Below are 27,922 nucleotides of genomic sequence, written 5' to 3'. Positions count from 1 at the left end.
TATACCCAAAAGAATTGAAAACAGGGACTCAAACATTTGAATGCCAATGTTCATATTACATCATTATTCACAATAGCCAAAAATGTGGAAACAACCCAAGTGTCCATCAACAGATGAATAGATAAATAAAATGTGGTATATACATGCAATAGAGTATTATTCAGTCCTGAAAAGGAATGAAATTCTGATATACGCTACAGAATTTCAGAGATTAACCTTGAAATCATTATGCTAAGTGAAGTAAGTCAGACCCAAAAGGAGAAATATTGTATGATTCCACTTATATGCAATATCTAGAATAGGTAATTTCATAGAGACAGAAAGTCAAATAGAGGTAACAGGGGTAGGGGGTAGGAGGGTGGAGTAGTTACTGCTTAATGGTTACAGAGTTTCTGTTTTGGGTGAAAAAAAATTTGGATATAGTGGTGAAGGCTATACAACACTATGAAGATACTTCACAACACTGAATGGTACATGTTAAAATGGTAAACTTCATGTTAGGTAGGTTTTATCACAATTAGAAAAACAAAAATATGTAGATGGCATATTTTCTGAGGCCTTATACAGGTTAAAATGTCTTTACATTATTTTCACACATAATATAAAATTCTTAGTTCAGAATTTCTATTTCCTCAAAATTTATTATAGCCATTTGGCATGTTGGACATATCTCTTGATAAAACTTATTTTGTGGGTTATCTTTTTTTATTGTTTCACTTCGTGATTGGGTGAGTGTACAATCTGTGTTTAATGCATGACCATTAAAATATCAGATTCCTTAAAATAACTAGACAGATAAATGACGTACTGAGAAATAAAAGTTCATTTAAAGACTTTCCTGTCTTCTCTCTTTCAGTAATGCTCCTTGGTTACAGTACAGACAAACTTCTACATACCAGCATTTAAGTTCTGTCCAAATAATTATTATATATTGAAAAGGTAGCTTTATTAGAAGTATCAATATGGAAATATAAATCACTAAAGTATAAGGTGTTTGGGTCAAGGCCATTTTAGGATAACCAAATAAGTTCATATGCAAATAAGTTCAAAGGACTATGGAGAATATTAAAACAAGAAGAGACCTTAGCAATCATCTAATCCAATTCTATTATACAAGAAAGAAAATGTAAAATAATAAAATGTTGCTAGAGTTAAACTTGGAATTATTCCCAAGGCATCTTACCTGCCAAGATAGGAACCTGGGAAAAATAGCAGCATATGCCCAAATTCATCACATATAAGTAAACATCTTATATATTTAAACATACTTTATAATGGGAAAATTAGGTATAATGGTAGTAAAGAAGGAACCAGATGCTACTATAATTCAACTAGGAACAACCTTCAGAATCAGACTGAATTAATTTTTCTAGAGTTAAAATTTCAGAAATAAAATGTTACATATAGGAATGCCACACACATGGAATATTAAATACTAAATATATTTAGGATAACACCAAAAAATATTATTCTATTCTGTGTTGAAATCTGTAAATAAATTCATTGTTATACGTAGTCCTTTGTAATATATGTTAAATACAAAGACAGATCTCTAGTTGAAGACATGCTTTTTAGCATTTGCCACTTGCCTGTAGTAACGTGACTGTAAGTAGGTTGAGCACACAGCTTTGGAAACGTGACTAGCAGAACCAAAGTCAATGACCTTCACTCGGTAGGGTTGGCGCACTGGATCGACCAGCATTATGTTTTCAGGCTTAAGGTCAGCGTGAATTAGACCAAGGCTCTTGAGCTTCATCAGGGCTGTGGCCACCTGCTGCAAGATGGGTCTGATGTACTTGAGTGGCAGTGGGCTAAACTTGTTCTGCTTTAGAAAATCATATAAGTTCTGCTCCAGCATCTCGAACACAAGGCAGGTATGATTCTTATGCTGAAAGCACTCATAAGAACGGACAAAATTATACTCATCGGCATTTTCACTGCTTAGGCGGGAAAGGATGCTCACTTCAATCTGTCCTTGCCTGGCATAGGAGGGGTGGTTCTTCAAGATTTTAATAGCCACAATTTCCTTGGTGCTCCGCTTCCAGCACTTAGCCACCTGTCCAAATGTTCCCCGGCCTAAGAACTCCAAGACTTCATAGCTGTTTGTCATAGAGCAAAGGATCTCATGCTGGACCAGCTGGTAATCCCCTTCTCCACTGGAACTGCTACTCTTCGTGGTCACCGTGGTGGTCGTGGCAGCAGCACCCACCACAGTCCTGTTTTGCAGCATGAGAGGGGGATGTTCTTCTATGATTTGCACGCTACCGTTGCTGTCAACTTCCTCACTTTTTCTTTTCAATCCACATTTTTGATATGGCTCAAGCAAAGAAACGTTGCTTCTGTGAGTCAGGGTCTGGCTGCTTTGGAAGGTTGATGTAGCAGCACTGGCAGAGCTATCAGCAGCTGTGACAACAATATGCTCCACTGCAGGAGCTGGGAGGAGGAGGCCCTGGTCGTAAGCAGGGATGTTGAAGTTTGCTACCTGGTGAGAAGAGCTGGTTTGCCCTTGTGTGGCTGGGAGGGTTTTGCTGTGGGTATAGTATTTGTCGTTGCTGCTCTGTCCAGAAACATCCCAACCAGAAGCCTCTATTTTCAGTTTCTTTGCACTGCAGAAGGCACTCGACGACACTGATGGGGGGGAAAACACCTGCAGCTGTGATGCCATACCTACACCAAGAAAGAGGAAGAATTAGGCCCTCAATTTTATACAACCCCTCAATTAGCACATCAGAAAACTTTCAGTTTAGAAAAAAAACAAGTAAACGTATATCTGGCTGAGATTTTATTTTATACATTTTCCAAAACATGTTTCCTATTATAGAAGGATAAACTTTTTGGTCTAATTACACATCCTGAATCACATTTTTGAGACTCAGCAATAATAGGACAAACTGTTAAAAGAGTATGAACATCTAAGATGGTTTATAAAATAAAAACAACAACAACAATAGCTTAGATGATTGATCACTTAGTATGTGCCAAGTGGTAGTCTAAGCACTTCATACACATAACTCATTTAATTCTCACCACAACCTTTTGAAAAACACACTATCATTATTTCCATTCTACAGATGAGGAAACTAAGACAGACTGGTTAAAATAATTTGCTCAAAATAACACAGCTCTTAAGTGGCAGCACTAGAATTCAAACCCAAGCTCTTTGGCCCCAGAGCTCATTCCACAGCTGTCTTCATTCCTGCCCTGATTAGCTTCTTTTTTTTTTGCGGTACGCGGGCCTCTCACTGTTGTGGCCTCTCCCGTTGCGGAGCACAGGCTCCGGACGCGCAGGCTCAGCGGCCATGGCTCACAGGCCCAGCCACTCCGCAGCATGTGGGATCTTCCCGGACCGGGGCACGAACCCGTGTCCCCTGCATCAGCAGGCAGACTCTCAACCACTGCGCCACCAGGGAAGCCCCCTGATTAGTTTTTTAATCAATTATTTAAATGTAGACATAGATGACATGCTTATAAAATTCACAGATGAACCAAATTTGGGCAGGATACTCAATATTGCTAAGTAACAAGTCCAAAAAGATCACAAAGAGCACAAACCATAAGGTAAATCTAGCTGATGACATTTAACACAAATATTGACTTCCTACTTAGGTCCAAAATCTGGCTAGCACAAAGCACAAGGATAAGAGATACAAGGTTTCACAGGATCATATAAGAAAAACACTTTGTTAGCAAGAGAAACACTATGCAATAATGTTCCCCTCCCCTCAAAAGCTAATTCAATCTTAAACTATATTCACAGAAAAAGTAGTGTCCAGAATGTAGCAAAGTGAAGGCAACCCACTCTGCTCAGATCACAAATAAAAGTGTCTAGCTCTGCCCACTACATTGTAAAAGGACCATTGATAAACTGACCAGAAGAAAGTAATCAGGATGAGGCAAAGCCCAGATGGGATCTTCTGAAGAACCTCGGGAAGTCATCCTTAGAAAAATATGGGGAAAGGTAATAAGAACCGCCCACCTTTCTGTGCCTGAATGTCCCAGAGACACCTCAAGCTCAATAAGCCCAAAGACTAATCCCAAAGCTAATATTTTCAGAATAAAGTCCAAACATTTGACCTAGCATACAAGCCATTTCATATTTATCTTCTTCCTTCTGAATCACATAACCCTCAGGTGCCTCGGGGCTCCACACTAATCCCTCTTCTCTTGCTCCACATGTTCCCTCTTTTCACTACTTCCCAGCATTAGTCATCTGCGAAAAAGTAACAAATTTCCCTCTCTAATCCAGACTTCTCTCTTGAACTCCAAATCCTTATTTTCAAATAACCACTCCACACTTCAACTTGGATATCTCAGAGACAACTCAAATTCAAGATGTCCAGAATTAAACTTCTAAGCCTCCACCCCACGCCCAGTTTTTTACCTCAATTATGAGACACCACCATGCACCTAACACCTCAAGCTAAAAAATCAGGGAGGCAATGAGTCTCAGTTTCCTCATCTATAAAATGGTGAATTAAATGATTTAATACACATGGCATGCTTAGTGCCAAAAACTCACTTAATATTATTATCCTGACTCATTCCCCTCCCTTGTTCCCCTCCCTTGTTCCCCTCCCTTAACCCCATATCTAACCTATAACAAATCTTATCTACTTCCTAAGCATATTTCAAATCAGCCATTTTTTCTCTACCCTTATTGGAACCTTTCTAGTTCAAGCTGCCAGTAGCCTCCAAACTCATCCTGAATACACTCAGGGGACCTTTGCTTTTAAACTATGTATTATATATTGGAGGACTGCTCTTTGTTAACCATCTCCCTCCTTCTGCCTCCAGGGTCTTTCATTGCTTTAGGGATAAAATCCAAAATCCTCAACTTGCCTTAAAAAGCTCCCCCAAAATCTGGTTGCTGTCTTCCAAAATCTCCCCACCTCGATTCCTCCACCACTCCAGCCATACTGCCCCTTCTTTCAGTCCTTGGGAGGCCGTCTATGTTGGAGACTTTCTGCTAGGAAAACTGTTTCTTCTCTCTCATACTCTCACACACTCACACTCTCTCTCTCTCTCTCTCTCTCACACACACACACACACACACACACACACACACACACACTCTCTCTCTCCCCACAATCACCACCACCACTGCATTCCCACAACACTCTGTACCTACCTACCTTATAACATTATTTATTTAATATTACATCCCCGGATACTGTAAAAGTTCCATGAGAGCAGGTACCATATCTGTCTTGTTCTTTTGCTTATATAACCAGAACCTACCACAGATTCTGACAATATACAGACACTCAGTATTTGCTGGGTGATTTGACCACTGCCTACCAACTTCATTTCTACTCCCTACTACTCATGTTAAACTGCAGGATTCTCAAATGCTTCTTTTGTTTTGGTTTTTTGACGTCCCTCTCTTTTATCTGTGCAGTCCTTGAGATATGGGGAAGTCTCCACTCTAGTACACACAGTGTAATTTTATTAGTCATAAGAGAATAAACACACACAACTAGAAAGGAAGGAAACATGACAAGGGATGTTACAGAACATAAAAAAACAAAGTAGGGCCTCCCTGGTGGCGCAAGTGGTTGAGAGTCCGCCTGCCGATGCAGGGGATACGGGTTCGTGCCCCGGTCTGGGAGGATCCCATATGCCGCGGAGCGGCTGGGCCCGTGAGCCATGGCCGCTGAGCCTGCGCGTCCGGAGCCTGTGCTCCACAACGGGGGAGGCCACAACAGTGAGAGGCCCGCATACGCAAAAAAAAAAAAAAAAAAAAAAGTATACATTTCTTTGTGCTTGAATGCAACTAAAAACCATCTGCACTGGAACAGATAGCTAGAAGGAAGAACAAACCCTCAACCTTCAATTTCTAAAATGCTGTCTGGATTTACTTTAAACAAGAGTTTCTATAATTTATATGAATCTTGAAGAGAAAAAAAGTATAAATTAAAAAAATGTTATTGCGGGACTTCCCTGGTGGCGCAGTGGATAAGACTAAGCGCTCCCAATGTAGTGGGCCTGGGTTCGATCCCTGGTCAGGGAACTAGATCCTACATGCATGCCACAACTAAGGAGCCCACGTGCCGCATCTAAGGAGCTCTGGAGCCGCAATTAAGACCTGGAGCAACCAAAATAAATAAATAAATATTTTTTAAAAATGTTATTGCAATTTAACTTCTAGGTTACAGATTTACAAATCGTCTTATTCTACCTATATCACTGACATAATACCAAACTATAAGAGAAAAACTGAAATCAAGTAGTGCCTTTACAAAATTTACCTATTAATATATGCAAAAATATTTCTTGCCATAATATCAAACCAATTTCTGAACAATGAAAAGGAAGCAACTTTTTGAAATTTGTTTTCCATCGTTTATTTGTTGAGTTACTACTTTTAACAATCTATCAAAATACGTAAGCACAACCTTCATGTACCTAAAAGTATTTAGTAAAAAATTTGAATACTATACAAAATTTGCAGTTTGTAGCTATGTATAGGAATATGGGGGCTTAAAGTAATAATACTGAAAAGAATTCATGAAATGTAACTCCAAGTTTTTAAAAGTATGATGATCATAACTGGACACTTTTCAAAAGTATTCTGTTTACCAGAGGAATGTTAATGACAACCTTTCACCCAGTGAACAAAATAACAGATACTGATGGCTTCAAATTCACACTGAGCACTGCAAAAAGTACAAGTTCTAGGAAATTGCTCCAAAAGTTTAAGTATATAAATAAATATAATAATTCTTACTCAGTAAGACAAACTTAAGTCCACCCATAGGGAAATAACAACCCAGAATTTCACTGGTCTTCCCCCCAGCAAGGGTGTATGGTACTGAAGTCAATGCCATGCCACCAGGATTCTTACAGTGTGGCTGAGACTCAGCCTGACCTCAACAAGCACTAGGTGAGAAGAAAATACAGAATCAAAATTGCCTAGAAAAATCTATACTCTTATTTATATAACACTCTGAAATTCAGCTAAAAACAGCCATTTCTAAACACGAAATAAAGATACTATGTCCCCCCCCAAAATTTTTTTTTCTTTTTTTTTTTGCAGGGGGTGGGGTGGCCGGGTGAGAGGAAGTTTTCTCCCTAGGCTGAGACCCCAAACAAAACCATGGAATAGAATTAACATCTGTGGGAAATTTACAATGTATCACACTCCGTTAAGCACATTACACTATTTTCAATTCACATGAGAACAGCTCCCAATAAATTAAAAGCTAACTTCCTGAAAATGTTTCCCCTCTTGACTCTAGCAATAAACTAGTCTTTTCATTTCAAACCTGACTTTCCAAGGATTTAACCATCTAAATATAATGACAAACTTTCCCACTGCATTAATCCCAAACTAGAACAAAAGGCAAAAGGCTACTGGTACTTGTACTTATTGCTAAAAAGAGAATTGAGTCTTGCTAGACTCGAAGGCTTTCAGCTTTCAAAAACCGTCAAATTAACAGCTTCCCCACTCCCTGCCATGCGCACATCTATTTAACAACATTTACTGGGTGCCCCACCCTCTGGGCACTACAGTTAGATAATCTTACCATAAAGAATTCAAATATTATAACTATGAATGAAATAGTTGAGTATGACAATGGAGGTAATCATTTATCAGTGTTTTGCCCTTAGTCTTGACTAACTTCCACCTTTTCCCGGACATACCAATAATAAATTTCTAATGCTTTTGCTTGGAGCCATCTTTGTCTTTTTGATACAATTTAACAATTGGTGATCTAAATAACCTACCATCAGTACTGCATATTGATTTCTTCCTCTAGCACTTGTCCTCAGCTGACATGTACACAGATGTACATATTCTCCAGCACACTGATATATAAAGAGTATTCATATCATTAAAGTGGGTAAATAACAATACACATTCTGGAAAAAGATAAGATTGGGAAGAAAACTCTTTCACTGGGATACCAAATATCTCCCACCTACTGCACAATCCTGCACTACTTAGTTCAACAGCCTAACTTTCCCCAAATGGTACCCTCTAGCCCTTCTCAATTCATTCTTCACCTTACAACTGAAGCTTTTAAAAATGCATATCTATCCCTCATTTTAAACTCCATATATAAATGTAAGGGGATCTCAGAAGTCATTCTGACTAAATTAGAGAAATACTCACATGAGATAGAAATTATAGTTTGTTGTCTACAAGAGAATACTTATTCTAAGTATAGTGATACAGAAGGAGAAAAATAAGCTTGAAACCCTGAGAACAGTATTTGAATCAAAGTTCCCCACCCCCTTTCCTGTAGCACTTCCTTCACATGGAACCATGTGAAAGAGCCAGTTCCTCAACTAGTATGCAAAAATAGGGTGTGGAATAGGTGGTGGTAGCTGACAAAGAAGGAACTCTACAATTCTATGTAATTTACAGCCATTTAAACCAATTTTGTAATATTTTGGTAAACTGGCTGAGTGGCGTTTTCCTTCTAGGCAGTATATTTTTTCCTAAATTTCAACTGCTCTCTTAGATTTATTTGGAATGAAGAATCTATAGCAACAGAACAAAAGAAAAGTGTTTTTTGTATTTGGTAAAATGGCACTATCTTAGTATGTGCACAGGACAGTCTATAAGGTCTATAAAGTTTAGAATAAAGAAAACTATACCTCGGAGCTTCTATCATAAGAAAAATGACAAATTAACAAAAATGACAAATTAGCAAATCAATATGAAACATAAACACTAAGATAGAACCCTGTTTAGATCAGCCAGAAAAGGCCTAAGGAAAACAGGACTCAACTAAGGTAACGACAGTTTGGCAGATGAGGAGGTCTTAGATGAATGAGATAACTTTTGCCAGTATGCTAGGGGATATGCAAAAATGAAAAACCATTTAGAGTAATGCATTTGATTGGAGCAGAAGACACTGGCAAAAAAAGTACAGGGATTCTTACGGCTAAAATGAACCTTAAAAGACTTTCTAAAACCCTGTAATTCCAAGATGAGAAAAAGTAGACCCAGGAAAGCCAAACAAGTTTTACACAGAGCTAATGAGTAGTAATGCTGGCAAAGAATTCAGGTTTTCTGATTCTTTTTCATTAAGTATGGTGGGAAAGCACTGTACAAGGCGCTCTTAAAGAATCCAAAAGAAATACACCTAAGTTTCCCTATCTTCAAAGAACTTAAAATGTTGCTTAGGTGATATGACACATAAAAAAGAAAAATATAAAAACAGGATGTAAAAAAACTTTAAGTGCCAAATTATGCTCTACAAAAATACGTAAGGCATTTAGGGAGATGGGAGATTAGGAACAAAAAATAAAAAACAAAAAAGGAAGCGAAAAGCAAATCAGTGATTGTTGAAGTGATACTTGAGAGAAAAATTATTTTGATGACTTGTGTTCAGAATGGCATAAAATTTAAGGGAAGAAACTGGGGAAAAATTAATAACTGTAACTTTTTATAAAATGGATTGCTTTATATAGTCATGAAAATGAAAATAAAAGGGCCAATCAGGAAGTTCATGTGTGCAAAATTACTTCAAATTACAAAAGAACCAGTTACGATATATAACTAACAACAAGCTGCACAAGTTCCAATTGTAAGAAGTTTATAAGGCAGGTTTGGCTCACTGATTTCTACCAACACAACCACTGACTAAGCTGTGCTTATGAAAACAAAACCAGAGAATAAAAGAAGTCTATTTTCCAGAGAATTGTGAATGTTGAGATTATCTTTTTTTCTTTTAGGAGAGAGTTCTGACTTGGTTTTCAATCTCAAGTTACCAATCAACTTGTTCTGCAATCCATAAAACTACAATGTCCAAAGATTATCAGGATAAACTATTCATGAAGATATCGCCAGCAAAAGTCCTACTTACTAATCAGACTCAGTATGTTTACAACATCTCATTCACCATTTTACTGGTAAGATGTTTTACTGGCATGGCTGCCTCCAGTTCCAGCCACAAGTACTTTACCAAAATATCCTTCAAGCCTGGAACAGTGTCTTAAAGTCAATGATATCTTTCATCATACCATCGTACCAGTTTTATAACACAGAGCCCTGAGATTACAGGTATCTCCAAAATCACCAGCTGAATTAACAACTATTATATGACTTGTTAGTAGATTTTTAGATGTTTTACAGAAAGCTTTAGACCGACATATGAAAAAGAGCTGGTGAAGATTTGCATTCTCTATAATCTTAAAAAAAAAAAAAAGAACCCACTACAGACCAGGAATCAAAAATAGCTTTACACAAACAAGAGCAAAATTGTAGGTTCTACTGAGGGCATCAGCCACTTAATTTAAACCCCACTTCATCAGAAGAAGGAAGCCATGCTGCTATTTTCATCAGTTACCAGGAAACAAATAAGATAAAGGACAGATTGGGCAGAAGAGTCTATAGCTGAAATTAATATTTTGATGCAATGACTGAAAATTCCCAAAGTGTCACTAAGAAAAAGCATCTAGGGCTGCCTCAAAGAGTATCTACAACTGAGTCACGGGGTTAAGTGGAGGAAAGACACTGGAGCTTGGGGTGGTTTTTTTCCCCCTTCTCTAGCTCCTCCTCCCTTCCCCCACCTAAACAGGAAAGAAAGCGCGCCGAGCGTAAACACAGGCCAGAGCTCACGGTTTGTCACCACAACAAATTGGACGTTAGTCTCGCGCTCTTGGAGACCGAGCCCCAGGTCTTGGTTGCTAGGCAAAAAAAACGGCCTCTTTCCCACAGACCTGTGAACAGCGGGGGGCCTTACCAAGAGTTTCGGTTGTTTCCCCGCCCCCCGCCCCCCCCCCCTTTTTTAAACGAAAGCTTTGGGAAAGTGGAGTCAGACAGCAAAAGTTTCCCTTTGAGCCAGACATCTAGATCTGCCTTGCATAGATATACATTAGGTGGGCCGATCCCACGCAGTCTCCACCATCATTACAATTTACCAACCTAACGATTAAAGAACAGCAGTGGAGAGGATAGGAGGACTCCCACACCCACCTCTCCGCGGCCGTCCGTTCCAGACACCGCTTCCTGGTCCCCAACAGCACAAATAACCCCAAACCACGGCACTAAGCAGAGCTGTGAAATCCACACGCACAAGCCACACACTGGGAACGGGCCACGACAGCCGAGAAAAAACCGGCCGGGTGAGAAGACGCCAGGCGGCCCCCTGTCATCTGAGGACAACAACACGCCCAGGAGAGAAGTGGCAGGACACGGGAGAGTTGCCCCGAAAACAAGCCCGCAGCCTCCTCACTTTCCTGGGAACACTATCCCCTCCGCGGCCGTCACCGGCCGGGGCGCAGGGCTCGGCGCCGGGTCCCGGGTGGGGGCCGCTGAGGGAGGTGCCCCCCGCAGGCCGGGCACCCCGGAGAGCCTGTGGCCGGCCCAGCCCCGCCGCGGGAAGCCGATGGGAGGTCGCTCCCTGCCAAGGCCACTGCCCCCCCGCCTCGACTCACCGCCGGTGTGTCTGGTTCTCAGCCGCGAGCTGGGGCTGCAGTGAGGAGGCGGCGGAGGAGACGAGATCCGGGGCCCCGCCGCCGGGTCATCATATCCCCCGCGCGAGCCGGCCCGGGCCCCGGCCCCCGCCTCCCGGAGCCGTCCCCGCGCCCGTCCCACGGGGGGAGCCCCCTCAGCCTCCCCCCAGCTCCGCCGCCCGGCCTCTCGCCGCCGCCGCCGCCTCAGCACCGCGCGCTCCCGCCTCAGCCTCCCGCTGCCGTCCGGGGCCACCGCCGGGCCCCTGGCTCCGCAGCCGCCGTTGTCGCCAGACTCGACGAGCTGAGCGCCGAGCGGCCGCCCCATCCGGCCGGCCCCTCCTCGCGGGAACTAGTCCCCAGCCCCGCGCCATGACACCTACTGAGGCGGAAGTGTCGGAGAGCGGGCGGGTTAGGATGACGTCATAATACTGGTGGGAGGGGAGGGGAGGGGGAGGGGGAGTGGGTGGGCCTCCGTGGGGAGCCAGCGTGGATCAAGTGCGGGGATCGGCTCCCCGCCCCCTCCTCACGGCCGACTCCGCGGTGATTTAAAGGTGATTGGTGGCGGTGTGGCGGTCCAGCTTTAGAATGTCATCCCCGCCAGTGTGACATCACCACCGCCTAGTGTGACACCCCCAGAGATTGGACAGCGCGCAAGGAGGCAGTGCCTACCGAGGTAGCCCCCTGCTGGTGAGGAATTACCTTAGTTTAGGCTTTGATGTATCGTTGCAATCTAGGGACGTTCTAGCTGCGTGACAGGGGTGTATAGGATCCGTAAGCCTCCCCACGCAGTAGGAGCCCCTGAGCGGGCTCTTCCCTTGCCTCCTTGGGAACCTGGGTTTGCATTAGGAGGTGAGAAAGAACAGTTGTGCTCTGAACCCAACCCCCTCAAAACCTGCAGTGGACTAATACATAATTTTCTCTCTACCAGGAGATAACAAAACCGGGTATTCAGGAAACGGAATGCGTTGGGCACACAACATTCTGGAAAAATAAACACTGCGTGAAACCTAGGTTATCCTAATAGAAAGACAGTTGCCATCTCCCTGGGCCAAGAAATCCTGGAAAACTTCAAGTATACCTCTTGCTGTGTAAAATGCTCTGATTCCTAAAGTGTGGGACATTTGTAGGGAGACGGTAGTATATTTTTTTCCATCCCTCAAGTGCTGGAGGCGACAAGGATCTGAGCCCTAGAAAGTGGCTGTACAGCACCATGGGTATTTATTTGCATATACGCTTTAAGGAGAGGGCAGATGTGGCTAAGACATTCATTATACATCCTTGACCTCTTTGGATGGAAGAGATAATTTTTGTGAAGATGTGCTAAAGTGGTTATGCTACCTTTGGGTTTCTCTCCTGGCTTAACAGCACTGGGAACAGTTCTGTTTTATTGGGAACAAGGAACTTTATTTCCCTAGAAGACCAGGGTTAGCAAGAGTGTTCAATCCCACAGGGCAGGTTTGTTTGCTTATTTTCACAGAAACTTAGAGAACATAAAGCCCTACGATGGACTGACCTGGGAAACCTCAAGACATGGAGAGTTGGTGAACATGCCTCCTTGGGGAGCCAGGAAAAAGGCAGAACTTGAGCTCTGGGGTAGAACAGATCCTGTTTGAAAAGCAGGCTTCCAAAACATTAATTGCTTACCATGCCTTGGTTCAACCCAACTCCATGACAGGCCTCTAAGCTCCTACTCTCCCACATTATGTCCCTTTCCTCTTTTCAAACACATCTCAAAATCTGCCTTTAGGAAGACTTTCCTCTTTGACTCCCACTTGATTCTGGTTATTCAGCTCTGCATCATCATTTGACTACTTCATTTACTTCTTGTACCTTATTTGTTTATACTTGTTGATCTCTATTTTCATTGTTCTTTGGTCATTTCCTCAGTCTGTCTCACTACATTGAGACCTTCTTAAAATCTAGCATTTTCCTCTCTCTAGTTTTTGTATATCCATCCAACAAACTCTGCCTGCTTGATGCCAGGCACTCTCCTACACACTGAGTCAGATGCAAGATGAATAAGTCATGATCTTTTCCCTCAGAAAGCTTACAGTACAGTCTAATGAGGAAAAAAATGCATGGGGACATATATCTAAGATTTGAATGACAGAGTCAGGGAAGATCTTCAGAGAAGGTGATGTTTAAACATGGTATGCTCAAAGAAGTTTCAGAGTTTAGTGTAACTAGAGTTCATTTGTCAATTCAGCAAATATCTATTGAGTATCTTCTGTATGCCAGGTACTGTGTTAGAATTAAAGATAACAAAGAAGAAAAGGGTATGGTCTGTGCCCTGAAGGAGCATACAGTTCAGCAGAGAAATGGCAGAATATGGAAACAGTAAGGTAGGCCAAGTCAGATTTTGAAAGGCAATGCAGAGCTAGTGGAGGTTTAATCAGACAGGTAATATGAAGGAATCTGTGCTTTAAAGAGAGAACTGGTAGCAGTGAGGAGGATGGCAGGCTGGAGTGGGCAAAGACTGGACAAAGAGAGGCTAATTAGAAAACTGTGATGAGGGTTTGATCAAGCAGGGAACATGGGGAGAAGGGAGAAGATATGTGAACTATTTCCTCCCAAAGTCGGGGCAGCTGGAGAGGGAGATGGAGCTGTTGCCAGTTGGAAGCATTCATGTGTCATCTAGGGTGTGATATCCCTCTAGGGCCTAGATTCAGTGTTGTAGACTGGAAGTCACTCAGGATCTGCAGTGTTTAAGGCCAAGTAGGAGAACCTGACCAAAAGGCTGTGTCTTGAGAGAAATTGAGTCTGAAAACTAGGCAAACTATCCAAACAAGTAGTAAATCCAAGGGACCTAGAAGAAAAAGAGAATTCAAGTAGAAGCCAACAGTTCTAAAACTGGGAAAACCAGATGAGAGTGAAGGTCTGAAGTAAAGAATAGGAGGCAGAATGTGGGCAAATCCTTTGAATCAACAAGAGAGAATCCTCACTGATTTTTCAAACCTAGACTCCAGGAAACTTTTTATTTGAAAATGATTTCACACTGATAGAAAAGTTGCAAGAATAGTAAAAGGAGCACCCATATACCCTTTACTCAGATTTACTTATTAACATTTTGACCCTGTTGCTTTAACATTTGCATTCTCAGCCAAATAGATTACACACACGTTTTTATCTGACCATTTGCAAGTAAATCGCATACGTCATGCACCTTTATCCCTTAATATTTGAATGTCCTAAGAATAAATACATTCTTTTACAGACACAATACATACAATTATCAATTCCAGGAAACTTAACATTGATAAAATACTTTTATCTCATCTACCATCTGTATTCCAAATTTGTCAATCCAATAATGTCTTTCTTACCATCTTTTCCTCTTCCAGTACAAGATCCAGTTTAGAATCAAATATACCACTTAATTGTCAGTCTCTTCAGTCTCTGTTAATCTGAAAGAGATCCTTAGACTTTCTTTGTCTTTGATATTTTTGAAGAATACAGAATCCTTCTTTAAAATAATACAGTGCTCCTCATTTTAGGTTTGTCATTTATGTTTATCTCATGTTTCTTCATTACTAGGTTCAAGTTATCCATTTCCGGCCGGAATAATGACACTGTGTTCTTCTCAGGGTATCACACCCAAAGTTAGATGAATGTCTCTGTCCCTCATTGGGTGACAATATTTTTTTAATTGAAGTGTAGTTGATTTACAATATTGTGGTAGTTTTCAGGTGTACAGCAAAGTGATTTGGTTATATATATATATTTTTTCAGATTATCTTCTATTATAGGTTATTACAAGATATTGAATATAGTTCCCTGTGATATACGGTAAATCCTTGATGCTTATCTATTTTATGTATAGTAGTTTATATCTGTTAATTCCATACTCCTAATTTATCCCTTCCCCCCCCTCTTTTTCCCCTTTGTTAAACATGTTTGTTTTCTATGTCTGTGAGTCTGTTTCTATTCTATTCCACAGGGACACTTCCTTGACCTTTATCTGAACTGCTCTTCACCCCCATTAGCCAGTCTTATTTTCTTCTTAACACCGTATCACTATCTGATATTTATTTATATATACTGCCTGTCTCTCTCTTTTAGAATTTAAGTTCCATGTGGGCAGGACGTTTTCTGTCTTGTTCACTGTTTTATATCCTCAATGTCTGGAACACATGCCTGGCACATAGTAGGCATTCAATAAATATTTGTTGAATGAACAAATGAATGAAGGGATTTATGGACACTCGTTTTCACACAGGGTAGTTGCAAGTTATAGAGATAATATTTATACAGTATCTGCCGAACTAAGCATTCAATGGTTGTCAGCCCCTTGAGGGCTATGAACTCTGCTTTATTCCCTCTTGGAGAGAAATAGTATTTATTGAGGAAGGATTGCCTAAGGGATGTGCAATCCATCCATTCCTCCAGATTGATTCATTTATTCATTCACCGGATGTTTATCATTAAGAACGTGCTATGTGTTCTAGACAATAGGGATGAAATAGTGAACAAAACAGACAAAAAAAAAAGAGTCCTGGAGTTTACATTCTAGTACAGTGAGGCACACACTAACCTCAATAGGTAAATGATATCATATGTGAAGTGCTCTATGGAGAAAAAGCAAGGCAGGGAAAGGGAGTGGCAGGCAAGGTGGTTGTAATTTTAAATACGATGATCAGGAATAGCCTCACTGAGCAAAACCTTGAAGGAGGTGAGGGAGCCACGTGGGTATCCTGGGTGGAAAAGATGGTAGGGAGAGGGAAGAAGTGAGGTGAGTGCTTACCGGGCACATTGGAGTAACTGCAAGGAGGTCAGTGTGCCTGGAGCAGAGTCAGTGAAGTGTGGGAGACGAGGAGAGGAGCCGGCAGATGGTGGGCACCATTCAGGGGAGCTTTGGTTTTTATTCTGAGTGAGCTGGAAAGCCATCGGAGGATTTGAGCAGAGAAGTAACATGCTATGATTTATGTCATGGCTGCTGTGGGGACTCTACTTGTGTGTTTGGAGAGGAGGGGAGCAGTGTTGGAAGCAGGGAGAACATTTAAGAGGCTACTGAAGACCTCGGACAAGAGACAAAGGTTGCTTGGCCAAGGGTGGTAGCGGTGAAGATGGTGAAAAGAAATAAGATTCAGGATATGTTTCAAGGTAGAGTCAACAGGATATACTGACAGATGGTAGTGCGGGTAGGAGGGGAAAGCAACAAGAAAGGGAGAATAGGAAACCAAGCTTACTAGAGACACATAATAGGGTTACTCAGCAGTATGGAACGCCATTCTGATGTATGAGATCATGATTTTAAAATGAAACCAGTCAGCCTGGTGGAATGATTTCTCCAGCAACATCTAGCTGCTCTAGTGCAGGCAAAGAGTAGATAGATATTATGATTTATCCAGAACTGGAGTTTTTTGAGGCAAGTTTGAGTGAAAGAGAGCAAGGGAGTGATATTATATTGATGGACTGTAGCATACAGTCCAGTCAAGGTAGGAAGTGAAGCTCAAAGAGAGCTTATGAACAGTAAAACATTGGCAGTGAGGGTACTTGAGCAGATAATCTGGGAGAAAAGAGGGTTTAAATTTGAGATTTCAGATGTAGTACAACTTATGATAATGACAGGGTGGTAAGGTAGAGAGAGGGAAATAAGGTCTTTGGAGATGAGGAGGTCAAAGAAACTGAGAGGCCAGAACGTTGAAGTCATCCAGGATGAAGACAGAGTTCTGAAGGAGGAAGTGAACAGGTGGAGATATGGGGAGAGTGGCTCTCAGAGAGGGTGGAAACTCCTGGCCCTTTCCCACATCCTTTGCCCTATGCATCGCTTCCATCTGGCTCTTCCTGAGTTATATCCTTTTATAATAGACTGATGATCTAGTGAGTAAAATGTTTCTCTGAGTTCTGTGAGTTGCTCTAGCAAATTAGTCAAACCCAAAGAGGGGGTCATTGAAACCTCCAATCTATAGTGTGACCGGTCAGAAGCACAGATGATAACCTGGACTTGTGATGGACATCTCAAGTGGTGGCGGGGGCAGTCTTGTGAGACTGAAGCCTTAGTCTGTGAGATCTGATGTCCTCTCCGAGTAGATAGTGTCAGAACTGAGTTGAATTATAGGACACCCAACTGGTGTTAGAGCATTGTTGGCTGGCAGCAGAACCCCTGCTTGGAATTTTGGGTGCTCAGACCTTTTAGCAGGTTTTCTCCAAACCTTATATTCCCGACTCCCTAAGCACCAGACGTCTGGTCTCACCCTCATGCTTTGTTTCTACAGAGCCTGGTTAGTAGGGTGAGTGAGCTTGACCCAATTTTCTTGGCTTCTTAGAAGCACACCTTTCAGTGAGCACATTAAGGATGGGGTTGTAGCACTGGGGACAGACTTCATCCTCCACTCCCCAAAGTTATTATAAATTGACGGGAGGAGTTAGGACTGGTTAGATAACCCTAATACAATAGTGTTTTAAATATATGGATACTGCAAGGGAAACACTAACCCAAGGCTAACCAGAAGTTTTGCGTGATTGCAAGATGATTCAATAAGCTATCCGTTTAGGGAAAGAACCAAGCCCAAGAATCTGGGAGCTTTCCGTGACCTGGTGGGTCCAGGATGTGGTCAGAGAAGAGAAAGTTACCCAGGAATGAGATAGTCAAGGTGGAAGGGTGTATCTAAATAAAAGCACTGTGGCCAAAATAAAGACAAGCTTAACCATTCCGAGGATGAGAATCCCCCACGGGCAGCTGTAGATACAGATACTAATAAGGGCAAGCAGAATCATCCTGTAGTGATGTAGGTGGGATATCCTATGGAAGAGAAAGGGGGAAGTGCCATGAACCCAAGACAAAACAGCTTGTGGTGGTGGTGGTTAGAGAGGGTGAGAGGTGGGAACAGGTTATGGACTGACAGTTACTCACTAGAGATAGCATCGGAAATACGTGCACATACAGGGAACTATATTCAATATCCTGTGATAAACCATAATGGAAAAGAATATGAAAAAGAATGTATATATATATATATGTGTATATATATACACATACATATATGTACATATATATGTATATATACATATATATATATAACTGAATCACTTTGCTCTACAGTAGAAATTCACACAACATATTGGAAATCAGTTATACTTCAGTAAAATAATTTTTCTTTTAAATGGACCTCCAGATGGAATTTCTCCTGCTTATGAACCACTCCAAGAATGCAGAGAGAACTGTCTCCCTGGGGGTGGACTTGAGATAGAGAACCCAGGTCTAAATCCCTTTTCTTGAACAAGTGGACTCACTTATCTTCTATTTCCTACCACAAAGGGTAGTCTGGGTCAGGAGTAAGAGATGGTTCCCCAAGGCCAGTCAGGCAGATTTTCTTCCCTAAAGGGACTTAAATCACTGTCAGTCTCCTTGTGGAAAAGTACAAGTTTTCCCACAGGTCATGAAGCAAATAACTAATTGATCTCTAGGGAACTTCCTTTCTCCCAGTAACTTCAAGCTTCATTGCAAGATCTTCATAGATCTATGGGGGGGGGGTCATCCTTAGATTCTAAAAATAAATTAAATTGGCTTCTTAAAGATATAGCAATGCAGCATGTTTATATGAGGGAGTGTTGAGTAATGAAACAAATAAGACAACTGCCAATCTCTATTATAAGCCAGACAAATTTAATTTAGAATAGTATGAAATCTTCCCATTATTTCTTATTTATTTATTTATTTATTTATTTATTTATTTATTTACTTATTTATGGCTGCATTGGATCTTCGTTGCTATGCGTGGGCTTTCTCTAGTTGCGGCGAGTGGGGGCTACTCTTCGTCGTGGTGTGCAGGCTTCTCACTGCAGTGGCTTCTCGTTGCGGAGCACGGGCTCTAGGAATGCGGGCTTCAGTAGTTGTGGCACGAGGGCTCAGTAGTTATGGCTCGCAGGCTCTAGAGCACAGGCTCAGTAGTTGTGGCGCACGGGCTTAGTTGCTCCGCGGCATGTGGGATCCTCCGCGGCATGTGGGATCTTCCCGGACCAGGGCTCGAACCCATGTGCCCTGCACTGGCAGGAGGATTCTTAACCACTGCGCCACCAGGGAAGTCCCTTCCCATTATTAATACAGAAACATGCCACCAACAACTAAATTCCTCAAAGCCCTTTGCTTCTACCTCCCCCCCATCTGAATTCATATAGATCCTGCTTCTATATGGAAGGTATTCTATAGGAATATGTGTGACACAGCACATGCCAAGAGTTGACAGGTTTCCTTGTTGCTAGAAGATTACTCCCATCTGGGGGCCCTTGTACTGAAGACTACCTTATCTCTCCCAGCCACCTTCGAGTAGCACAGAAGTGAGACAGCTAGAGGCTCCCAGATGAAGTCAGGCTAAGCCTTGCCCACACAGCTTAGTAAATATTAACGTAGCACACAAGATGACTTTCCACGTGTTGACACGTACCATTCTAATGACACCATTTGAACTTAATGAGTCTTCAAGGTATTTTAATTCTATCCTCTTCTGCAGAAAGGATAGTAAGGAAACCTATCTGGAGGCACTGGACACAATTTGCATCAAGAACTTAAGACTGTTGGGATTAGCAGATGCAAACTATTATAGAGAGAATGGGTAAACAAGGTCCTACTATATAGCACAGGGAACTATATTCAACCATAATGGAAAAGAATATGGAAAAGAATGTATATATATGTATAACGGAATCGCTCTGCTGTACAGTAGAGATTAACACAACATTGGTAATCAACTATACTTCAATAAAATAAATTTAAGAAACTTAAAACTGTTATCACACTTCCAGTAATTTACTCCAAGAAAATAAACACAAATGCCATGATATATGCATAAGAATGTCCATTGTAATATGTATAATTGTGAAAAAAAGAGCACACAAAATGTTGAATAAAACAGAATAGTTTTAATTAAGGTATACCCATATGATAGGGTATTATACACTATTAAAATGACATTTTGCATAATATTTAATGATACGAGAAAATGCTTAAGATATTAAGAAAGTAAAATGCAGAATATAAAACTGTATACAGTATTACCCCAATTTGGAAAAAAATTATATAATTAATATATTTATATGCACAGAAAAGGACTAGAAGAAAACAATTGATCTACATGGAGGAATTCTGATTTTTTCTTCTTTATATTTTGTATGACTTCCAAAGTTTCTTATTTTATATAGAGAATAATTTTTTTTAAAGAACCAGAGGCTGAGAACCAATATATAAAATATCCATCATGTGATAGGTACTGAGCTAGGAATTTTACCAATTCTCTAACCTCCAAAGCAATCAGGAGAGGTAGGTACCTCAGTCCCTGGTTTACAGATGAGAAACTGAGGCTCTGCTATGGAAGCCTGATACCTCTATTTGCCCAGGTACCCTGGATTCAAGCCCAGAACAGTGCCCATGTCCCCTGCTACCCCACATGCCTCACCTGCTATGGCTCCTAATGGGCCCATGGGAGGCTTACAGTGAGGGTCACTGACAAAACAGAGCTGTATACAGCTTGCCCAAGAGAAAGGCCTTATTTTGCTTTCTAAACTCTTCGTATCTTCCTCCAGAAGTAGACAATTTCCGGCCCCCTGGACAAGAATCAGAGGCTTCTTCATTGTGAAGGCTTGAAGCTCCATTGTGAAACAGTTTTTATCCATGTGCCCAGCTCCACATGCCTGTGCCCTCTGTGACTGTGGTATCTGCTGTTCTGCTTATTGGTTTGGCATTTTGTCAGGCTGTGTGCAGAAGGTCAGGGCAGAACTGCACACCCTCACCCCTTCCACCAGCTGGCTGCTTGGTCTCTGCCCTGGTTACTGAAACAAACAGGCTATGTCCTCCAGCTCCCTACTCAACCCAAGGATGGAAGGGGGGGATACTGGGTGGAGGGGAGCAGCAAATATCCCAGCTGTGTGAACAATCAAGTCTATCTGGCAGCACATTTGATCTTTTGTAACCTTATTTCAGCCAAATAGTCAGGGCCTCTAGGCAGCTGGGACGCCCATCTTACCCTGAGCCTAATGTTTGGCTGGGTTCCAGATACTGCCTTGGTGAGGGGTGCCCAGTCCCCCAGCTGGCTGTCTTCCAGGTAGGTCCTCAGGGACACTAACTGCAAACTCTCACGGAGGCAGAGGTGGAAATTTTCTCCAGGTTTTCAAGAATCTTCATCACTTCCTGTTCCCTCCCAGAGGCAGAGACAGGAAGTGACTTGGATGGGGTCACAGCAAATCAGTGACCTTCAGGATTGGAACATGCTGCCTGGGTCACTTTATCCTCCTGCACCACAGTTCCTAAATTAAAAAACAGAACTACCTAGGGACTTTTATCTAGGAAGAGACAGAAGGGGACATGGGGAATGACACATGACACACAAAACAATGGGAATAAACTGGTCCTTTTTGATCAGACTCTTTATCTCTTTCTGCAGCCATACAAGAGGACTGCATGTTCAAAAAGTCTGGAGAGTGGTTAGGACTCTGCTTCCACTGCAGGGGGCGTGGGTTCAATCTCTGATCAGGGAACTAAGATCCCGCATGCCACACAGCCAAAAAAAAAAAAGAAGTTTGGAGAAATACTGGGTTAAACAAAGTTAAACAGATTAAATTACTGCAGGACTTCCCAGAACATTTAATGTGCTCATATATACTGTAAAGGGGTTATAATGTAAAGTGTTTCTTAAACACCAGTCAATTATAGAACTAAGGATTCCATAGGCACTAGGATTCCAATGAACACGCTTTGAGAAGTCTTGTTACAGGGTGGGCATGTACCACAGAAAAGTAAGGCCCCAAATAAGCCATCAGCCACTATCTTCAAAAGTACAGTGTTGATGTGGCACTGCCCATCTGTTAGTGGTAGAAATACAAAGAGTGCTAACTTTGAAAATAAACAACTCTTGATGAATTTTTTTTTTAAAAAGTGCAGTGTTGGATCAAACAAGGTTGTTACTCTGTACTCTCCTGTCTGTACTTAAACAAGAGTTGATGGTATTTTTCCGCTTGCTGGTCAAAGCTCCTGGAAGAGAACCCTGCCTGAAGAAAGTTCACTGGAGTCAGAAGGTATTTGAGTGCCAGGCCCCTGTACTCAGGAGCCAGAAGAGGGGCAGCCTTGCTGCTGTGAGGCTGGGGAGAATCCTGGCCCATCCAGGCTCTCTGATTCCCTGTGGCTGCTGAGCCCACATTGTCTCCCCTGGGTACCAAGTAGGGCCCTACACCGGTTTCCCCCCCAGTTTCCGGAGAGGGAAATTCTTTATCTGTAGACCCTAAGTGCACTGAAAAACCCGAGGGGGCAGTCAATACAGTCACCATCTTCTGGGACCCGGAGGAAGAGACTGCCCCCTCCCGTTCTTTGTTGCAGATGTCCGGGAACGACTGCTTCTTGATCTTCAAAGGATGGTGGGAGGGCTGCTTCTCAAGCTCCCCAGAAAGGTTCTCATTCTTGGTCTTCTTCAAGTCCCCGTCAGTTTGAGAGTGATCAGCATTTTCCTCAAGGGATTCAAACACGACACCCTGGGTTCTCAGTCTCTTTAGCTTCCTTTCTAACAACAGCCAGAGAAAACTTGGATTTCTAGAGGAGGAACTCATGTATTGCTGTACAGAGTCTGGAATCAGAGGCACAGAGAGCCTGGGGCTCAGGCTGTCCTGAAAGTAGTCCCTACAGGGTTGTCGCCTGACAATGGGCACCACCTGGCAAGGCCTCAGTGCTGTGACAAAGGCACGGAGCTCAGGGTAGGAGGAATGGTCAGAGTAAGGGATGATGTGGATATTGGGATGGGAACGGTAGATTTTCCGGCTGGTGGGGAGGATAGCAATGGTAGGGTGGGTCTGGTTCCAACGCAGCATAGCTGAATGGCAGATCTCCATGTGGTCCACGGCATGGATGCGGCCAGCCTTCTCCTCCACTGTGAACACATCTGCCAGGCCCAGCAGCTGCACCAACTCCAGGCGCCGAGGACTCAATACCACCCAGGTCTGAAACTCCAGGGCCAGCTGCTCCAGCAATGACTCTTTTCCCAGGCTATAGAGTCCTGAATAATGTTCAAGGGATTGGGGAAAGTAAGAGAAGGAAGAGGATGAAGCTAATAAGTCAACCAAATGTTTAATAGAAATACACAAAATTAATGGGACTACCCCCTGACTGTCTATCAGGAAGGAGGTGGCATTTGAGCTGAGGTATATGGAGGATGGGGTAGGGAGAAGTTTAGCACAGAATCCACTCATTCATTCAGTTCAACAAAGGAAAGCATCTATCAGGTGTTAGGCACTGTGAAAACAAACAAAAAGCTCAGTCCTCAAGGAGTGTAATCTATTTGGGGACCCAGAAACAATGCATGCTACAGACATGCACACAGTATTATGAGGGCACAGAAAAACATCTACCAGTTGATAGAGTTAGGGATAGCTTCCTGAAAATGACAACTTAGATAAGTCCTAAATGATGGGTGCAAGTTAATCTGGCAAGGGAAGGGGATGGTAGAGAACATTTTAAGAGAGGTCATTTCAGTGTTACTAAGGTACAGAGAAACTGGTAAGAAATGACACTAGAGAGGTGAGTAAGGACCATGTAATAGGGGGCTTTGTATGTACTGCTAGGGAGCTTGGATTTAATTCTGTAAGTGAAGGTGAGTCATTAAGGAGCTGCAAGCAGGAAAATGGCTAATTCTAATTATAGGATTCACAGGATCAGAGCAGGGCTCTAGAAAAACAAGTGGCAGCCGTATTATTCAAAGACCTGCATGAGAATATACTGAAAGCAGAAGTACCAGTTAGAAGGCCCAGATAGTACATATAGAGAAAGAAATGGAGGCCTGAATTTGGGTAATGGTTATGGTAACAGATATGGGAGATGTTGTCTAAGTAGTTGTTCTCAGACCTTTTCTGAAGGTATATTTCAAGCCTACAACCAGACTGTGAATGCCTTTAAAGAATCTATATTTCCTTTATATCCACCTTATTCCTCATCATGGTTCAAAATCTCACTCTTTGGGTACAAAGCTAGCTGATTTTCTTTTCTCTCTCCCTATCCTCCCGCCTTTTATTTTACCTCTTCTAGGCCCTTTACTACTAAACTGTAAGCCCTCATATTTTATTCATTTTTTTCTATTCCCACTGCCTATCAGAATACTTGGCACACAGTAGGGGATTATTGTATATCTGCAAAATTAATCAAGCCCTACTACAGCACCCTACCAGCCAGCTGTGCTTCTCTGGGAAAACTCTGCGTGGAAAACCCCAAGAATAGTTAGCACTGATATTTCTTCATGAGTAGTCAAGCAATCCTGAGAGGGAATATCTCTCCATCAATTTGGTAGTCACTCTGGAAGGTATATAATTTTTTTTTCAATGCCTTTGTTTAAATCTATTTTGAAACACCTTTCAGAGCTGGGGCATATCCTTTTAAAATGTTCATCATGGAGGCAAATTTTTTTTCCTTTTGTGGATTTACTACAATTTTGGAAACAATCAAAAAAATCATTTGGAACTAAATCTATTACATTTTAAAAAATAAAAATGGATTTTCATAAACTATCCCAAAAGGCAATTCCAAGAAGCCCAAAATATTTTGTACTGTTGTGGAGTCACTAGAACAAGCAGACAGCTGGGTTTTTAATGTATCTAACTGCAAGAACAACACTCACCTGAATATCTACATTCTGATAAACTTCATTCAATTGCTAACAAATATTTACCGAATGCCTCTATCAGGCATTAACCTAGGCATCTGGGATATATCCATAAGTGAAACAAAGAGCCTGTCTATTGTGAAATTTACATTCTAGCACAAGGAGACAGATAATAAAAACTAAATACAATAAATACGTAAATTATGGAATGCACTGTAAGGTGATAAGGGCAATAGTGTCCCTCTCCTACTTAAAACCCTTCAATAGCTCTTTATCCTAAGAGCAATGGTTGCATTTAGGATCAAGTTCAAAATGGCTTACAGGCACTTCAGCCCCTCCAGCCTTTCCAGTCTCCTCAACCACTGTGCACCTGTCATACTGCTGCTTCTCTGTTCCACAAACACATAAGACTTCTTCCCACCTCCATCCACACCCTCAAGGAATATGTGTGTGTGTGTGTGTGTGTGTGTGTGTGTGTGTGTGGCAGGGAAAGTGGAGATAGACAATCAACAATAAGCAACAGTATATTAAAACATATGGAGTATATGGGAAGTTAATGAGTGCTATGAAAAAATGAAAAAGTTGAATTGGTTTAGGGGATCAGGAGTTGGGAATGTGGGAGTACAGATGGTGGGCAGATTGTAATTTTAAATAAAAAGGTCAGGGTAGATTTCATAGAGAAAAGGACATCTACACAAAGACCTGAAAGATGTGAGACACTCCAAAGAACCTAGATTCACTAGCTCCATGAGTGAGAACAAAAGGAAAGGAAAGCCCTCACCAATCTTTATGTTATGTTGTGGGTGCTTTCGAATGAGCTCAACAATCTGGCGGGCAGCTTCTTCTTGGGAAGGAAGAACCAGGGCGGGGTTGCAATTGGTGTTGTCTAGGTATAAGGTATGGATCTGTTTCCCCAGTCTCAGGGCTGGCTCCTTCAGCATGGACGGTGTATACCGAAAATCACCTGGAAGAAGAATATATGGGAGGCAGACAGTCAGAGACAAAAGTATAGACGACAAGCCTCTCCCAATTCCAATAACAATGGGCATTTGCCTACTGGCCTGTTGGAAAAAACTAGAGTCTAGCAATGATGTAGTACAGCTTCTTTGTGGAAACGTCTCCATCGTGCTCCTGTTTTTTCATGATTCTTTGCAAAGTTCATAACCTTAAAGAGTGGGAAATCAGTTGAGAAAGGGTCACTGTGCTCCTGTGGCATGAAGCTAGGAGGCCTCCAGACTTCTACTATGAGTCAAAGATGCTCAAGAAAAGTAGTGTTGGGCTTCCCTGGTGGCGCAGTGGTTGAGAGTCCGCCTGCCAATGCAGGGGACACGGGTTCGTGCCCCGGTCCAGGAAGATCCCACATGCCATGGAGCGGCTGGGCCCGTGAGCCATGGCCGCTGAGCCTGCGCGTCCGGAGCCTGTGCTCCGCAACGGGAGAGGCCACAACAGTGAGAGGCCCGCGTACCGCAAAAAAAAAAAAAAAAAAAAGAAAGAAAGAAAAAAAGAAAAGTAGTGTTGGGAATTCCCTGGCGGTCCAGTGGTTAGGACCCCGCGCTTTCACTGCTGAGGGGGCAGGTTCCGCCCTGGTTGGGGAACTAAGATCCCCCCCCCCACCCCGGCAAAACAAAGTAGTGTCTAGGCTGGGAAAGTGGAAAGGACCCCTCCGGAAGCCCACCTGTGTAGAGGATGGTTCCAAAGTATCCTTCAAAGAGAAACATGACAGAGCCAGGGCAGTGATTGGCATCGATGAGGGTTACAGTCATGGTCTCTCGCCCAACTTCATCTAGAGGCAGCATATGGCTCTCACCAACCTCCAGGGCTCGGATCCACTGCTTAGATACCTGAGGAAACAGCTGGTCATCCCAGGGAACAGACTCCCCTCCCTGATACCTCCCTGGATCAGAAGCTGTGATGGGGATTCCCAAACAATCCTCCCTTCCTCTTCCCACCCTCTACCTCACCCTTCGTACAAGTTTAAATTAAGAGTGCAGAAAACAAGTCTAGTCAGCGATTCTCAAACTTTCCAAATCATAATAATCCTTTGGAGGGCACCTGTTAAAAAAAATTCCAACCAGATTTCCACGACCTGCGCTAGCTATGTCTACTGAATCAGATGGGGGAGAAGGGAGGCCCTGGAGGGTCTGTATTTTACTCAGCACATTGGGTGGATTCTTATGATGAGGCAAGTTTGGGAAACACTGGCCCAGCTTATGGTAAGAGGTAGGAACAATTTCCTTGGCTGGACTAAAAGTCCTCCCCAATTTATCACTGAAACATCCCAAGCCGGCCAGTTGGAAACCACACTCTTATTCTGGGCTAAAGATGCATTCTGGGTTCTCGCTTTTGTAAAACTCAGTCTTCCTGACCCCAACTCTATGACTCCAAGGCTGTGACAGATCGGAAGTCCCCACCCAGCTGCCGGGACCAACTCTCGGAGGCCGACTCCAGCCCCCCATACCTGTCGGTGACGGTGCAAGAGGTAAGCGGTGATTGGGGAGCAGTAGAGGGGCCGGGTCCAGGTGCTAGAGAGACCCACGGTGTGGTCCGAGTGCATGTGGGACAAGAAGAAGAGCCGGGCGGAGCCAGCCCGGCGCAGGCTCCAAAAGTCCACAGCGATGGGCGTTTGAGGGATCAAGACCCCGTTCATGGTGGCGGGGTTGGAGAGTCACCAGTGGGATCTTCATGGGAACAGAGCTCCTGCGGGAGGCTCCTACAACGGCGCCCTGAAAAAAGTCATGCTGGGGCAAGAACAGGGCCAGAGGCCGTAAGGAAAGCCAGCTCAGTGGGGGAATGAGTGACTAGACTGGGCAGAAAAGGAAGTGACCGTGCTGTGGGAGTCTGGGGGTGGAATCGCAAACCACAGAAGGCGCCCAACGGAGCGCCACTCCCCCCGGCGCGCGGGACCAGGGGCCGAGGCCCTAGTCTCAAAGCGCGCGCTGCCG

At 42.8% G+C, this 27,922-nt stretch overlaps 2 protein-coding genes across 3 annotated transcripts in view; both read right to left on the bottom strand.

The window, feature by feature from the left end:
• The window catches only part of HIPK1 (homeodomain interacting protein kinase 1), a 47,253-nt gene extending 35,499 nt beyond the window's left edge, over positions 1–11,754 (bottom strand). For both annotated transcript variants that reach the window (XM_060090298.1, XM_060090299.1), the window contains exons 1-2: positions 11,392–11,754; positions 1,590–2,667 (exon numbers count right to left, since the gene is read on the bottom strand). In XM_060090298.1, coding sequence (XP_059946281.1) covers positions 1,590–2,667; positions 11,392–11,734 — 1,421 coding nt within the window. In that variant the 5' untranslated portion in view covers positions 11,735–11,754. The remainder of the gene's footprint in view (positions 1–1,589; positions 2,668–11,391) is intronic.
• An 8,674-nt stretch (positions 11,755–20,428) lies between these two features.
• Positions 20,429–27,889, bottom strand: DCLRE1B (DNA cross-link repair 1B). The gene is made up of 4 exons (XM_060090297.1): positions 27,439–27,889; positions 26,656–26,821; positions 25,762–25,944; positions 20,429–23,384 (listed from the first exon to the last, which is right to left on the bottom strand). The coding sequence occupies exons 1-4, from the start codon at positions 27,625–27,627 to the stop codon at positions 22,303–22,305; spliced, it is 1,620 nt and encodes a 539-aa protein (XP_059946280.1). The 5' UTR covers positions 27,628–27,889; the 3' UTR covers positions 20,429–22,302.
• Between the last annotated feature and the right edge of the window lie 33 nt (positions 27,890–27,922).

This window comes from Mesoplodon densirostris, chromosome 2 (genome assembly GCF_025265405.1).
Source record: "Mesoplodon densirostris isolate mMesDen1 chromosome 2, mMesDen1 primary haplotype, whole genome shotgun sequence".
Taxonomy (NCBI): Eukaryota; Metazoa; Chordata; class Mammalia; order Artiodactyla; family Ziphiidae; genus Mesoplodon; species Mesoplodon densirostris.
The sequence above is the reverse complement of the archived record's forward strand: the minus strand, read 5'-3'. Positions and strand labels throughout refer to the sequence as shown.

What these genes read in the sequence shown, in the direction of transcription:
- DCLRE1B (XM_060090297.1), bottom strand. Translation starts at nt 27,627, where the DNA reads ATGAACGGGGTCTTGATCCCTCAAACGCCCATCGCTGTGGACTTTTGG. An exon ending in TCTTGCACCGTCACCGACAG is followed by an intron (nt 26,822 to 27,438) that starts GTATGGGGGGCT and finishes CTGTTTCCTCAG; the next exon opens with GTATCTAAGCAGTGGATCCG. An exon ending in TGGAACCATCCTCTACACAG is followed by an intron (nt 25,945 to 26,655) that starts GTGGGCTTCCGG and finishes TTCTTCTTCCAG; the next exon opens with GTGATTTTCGGTATACACCG.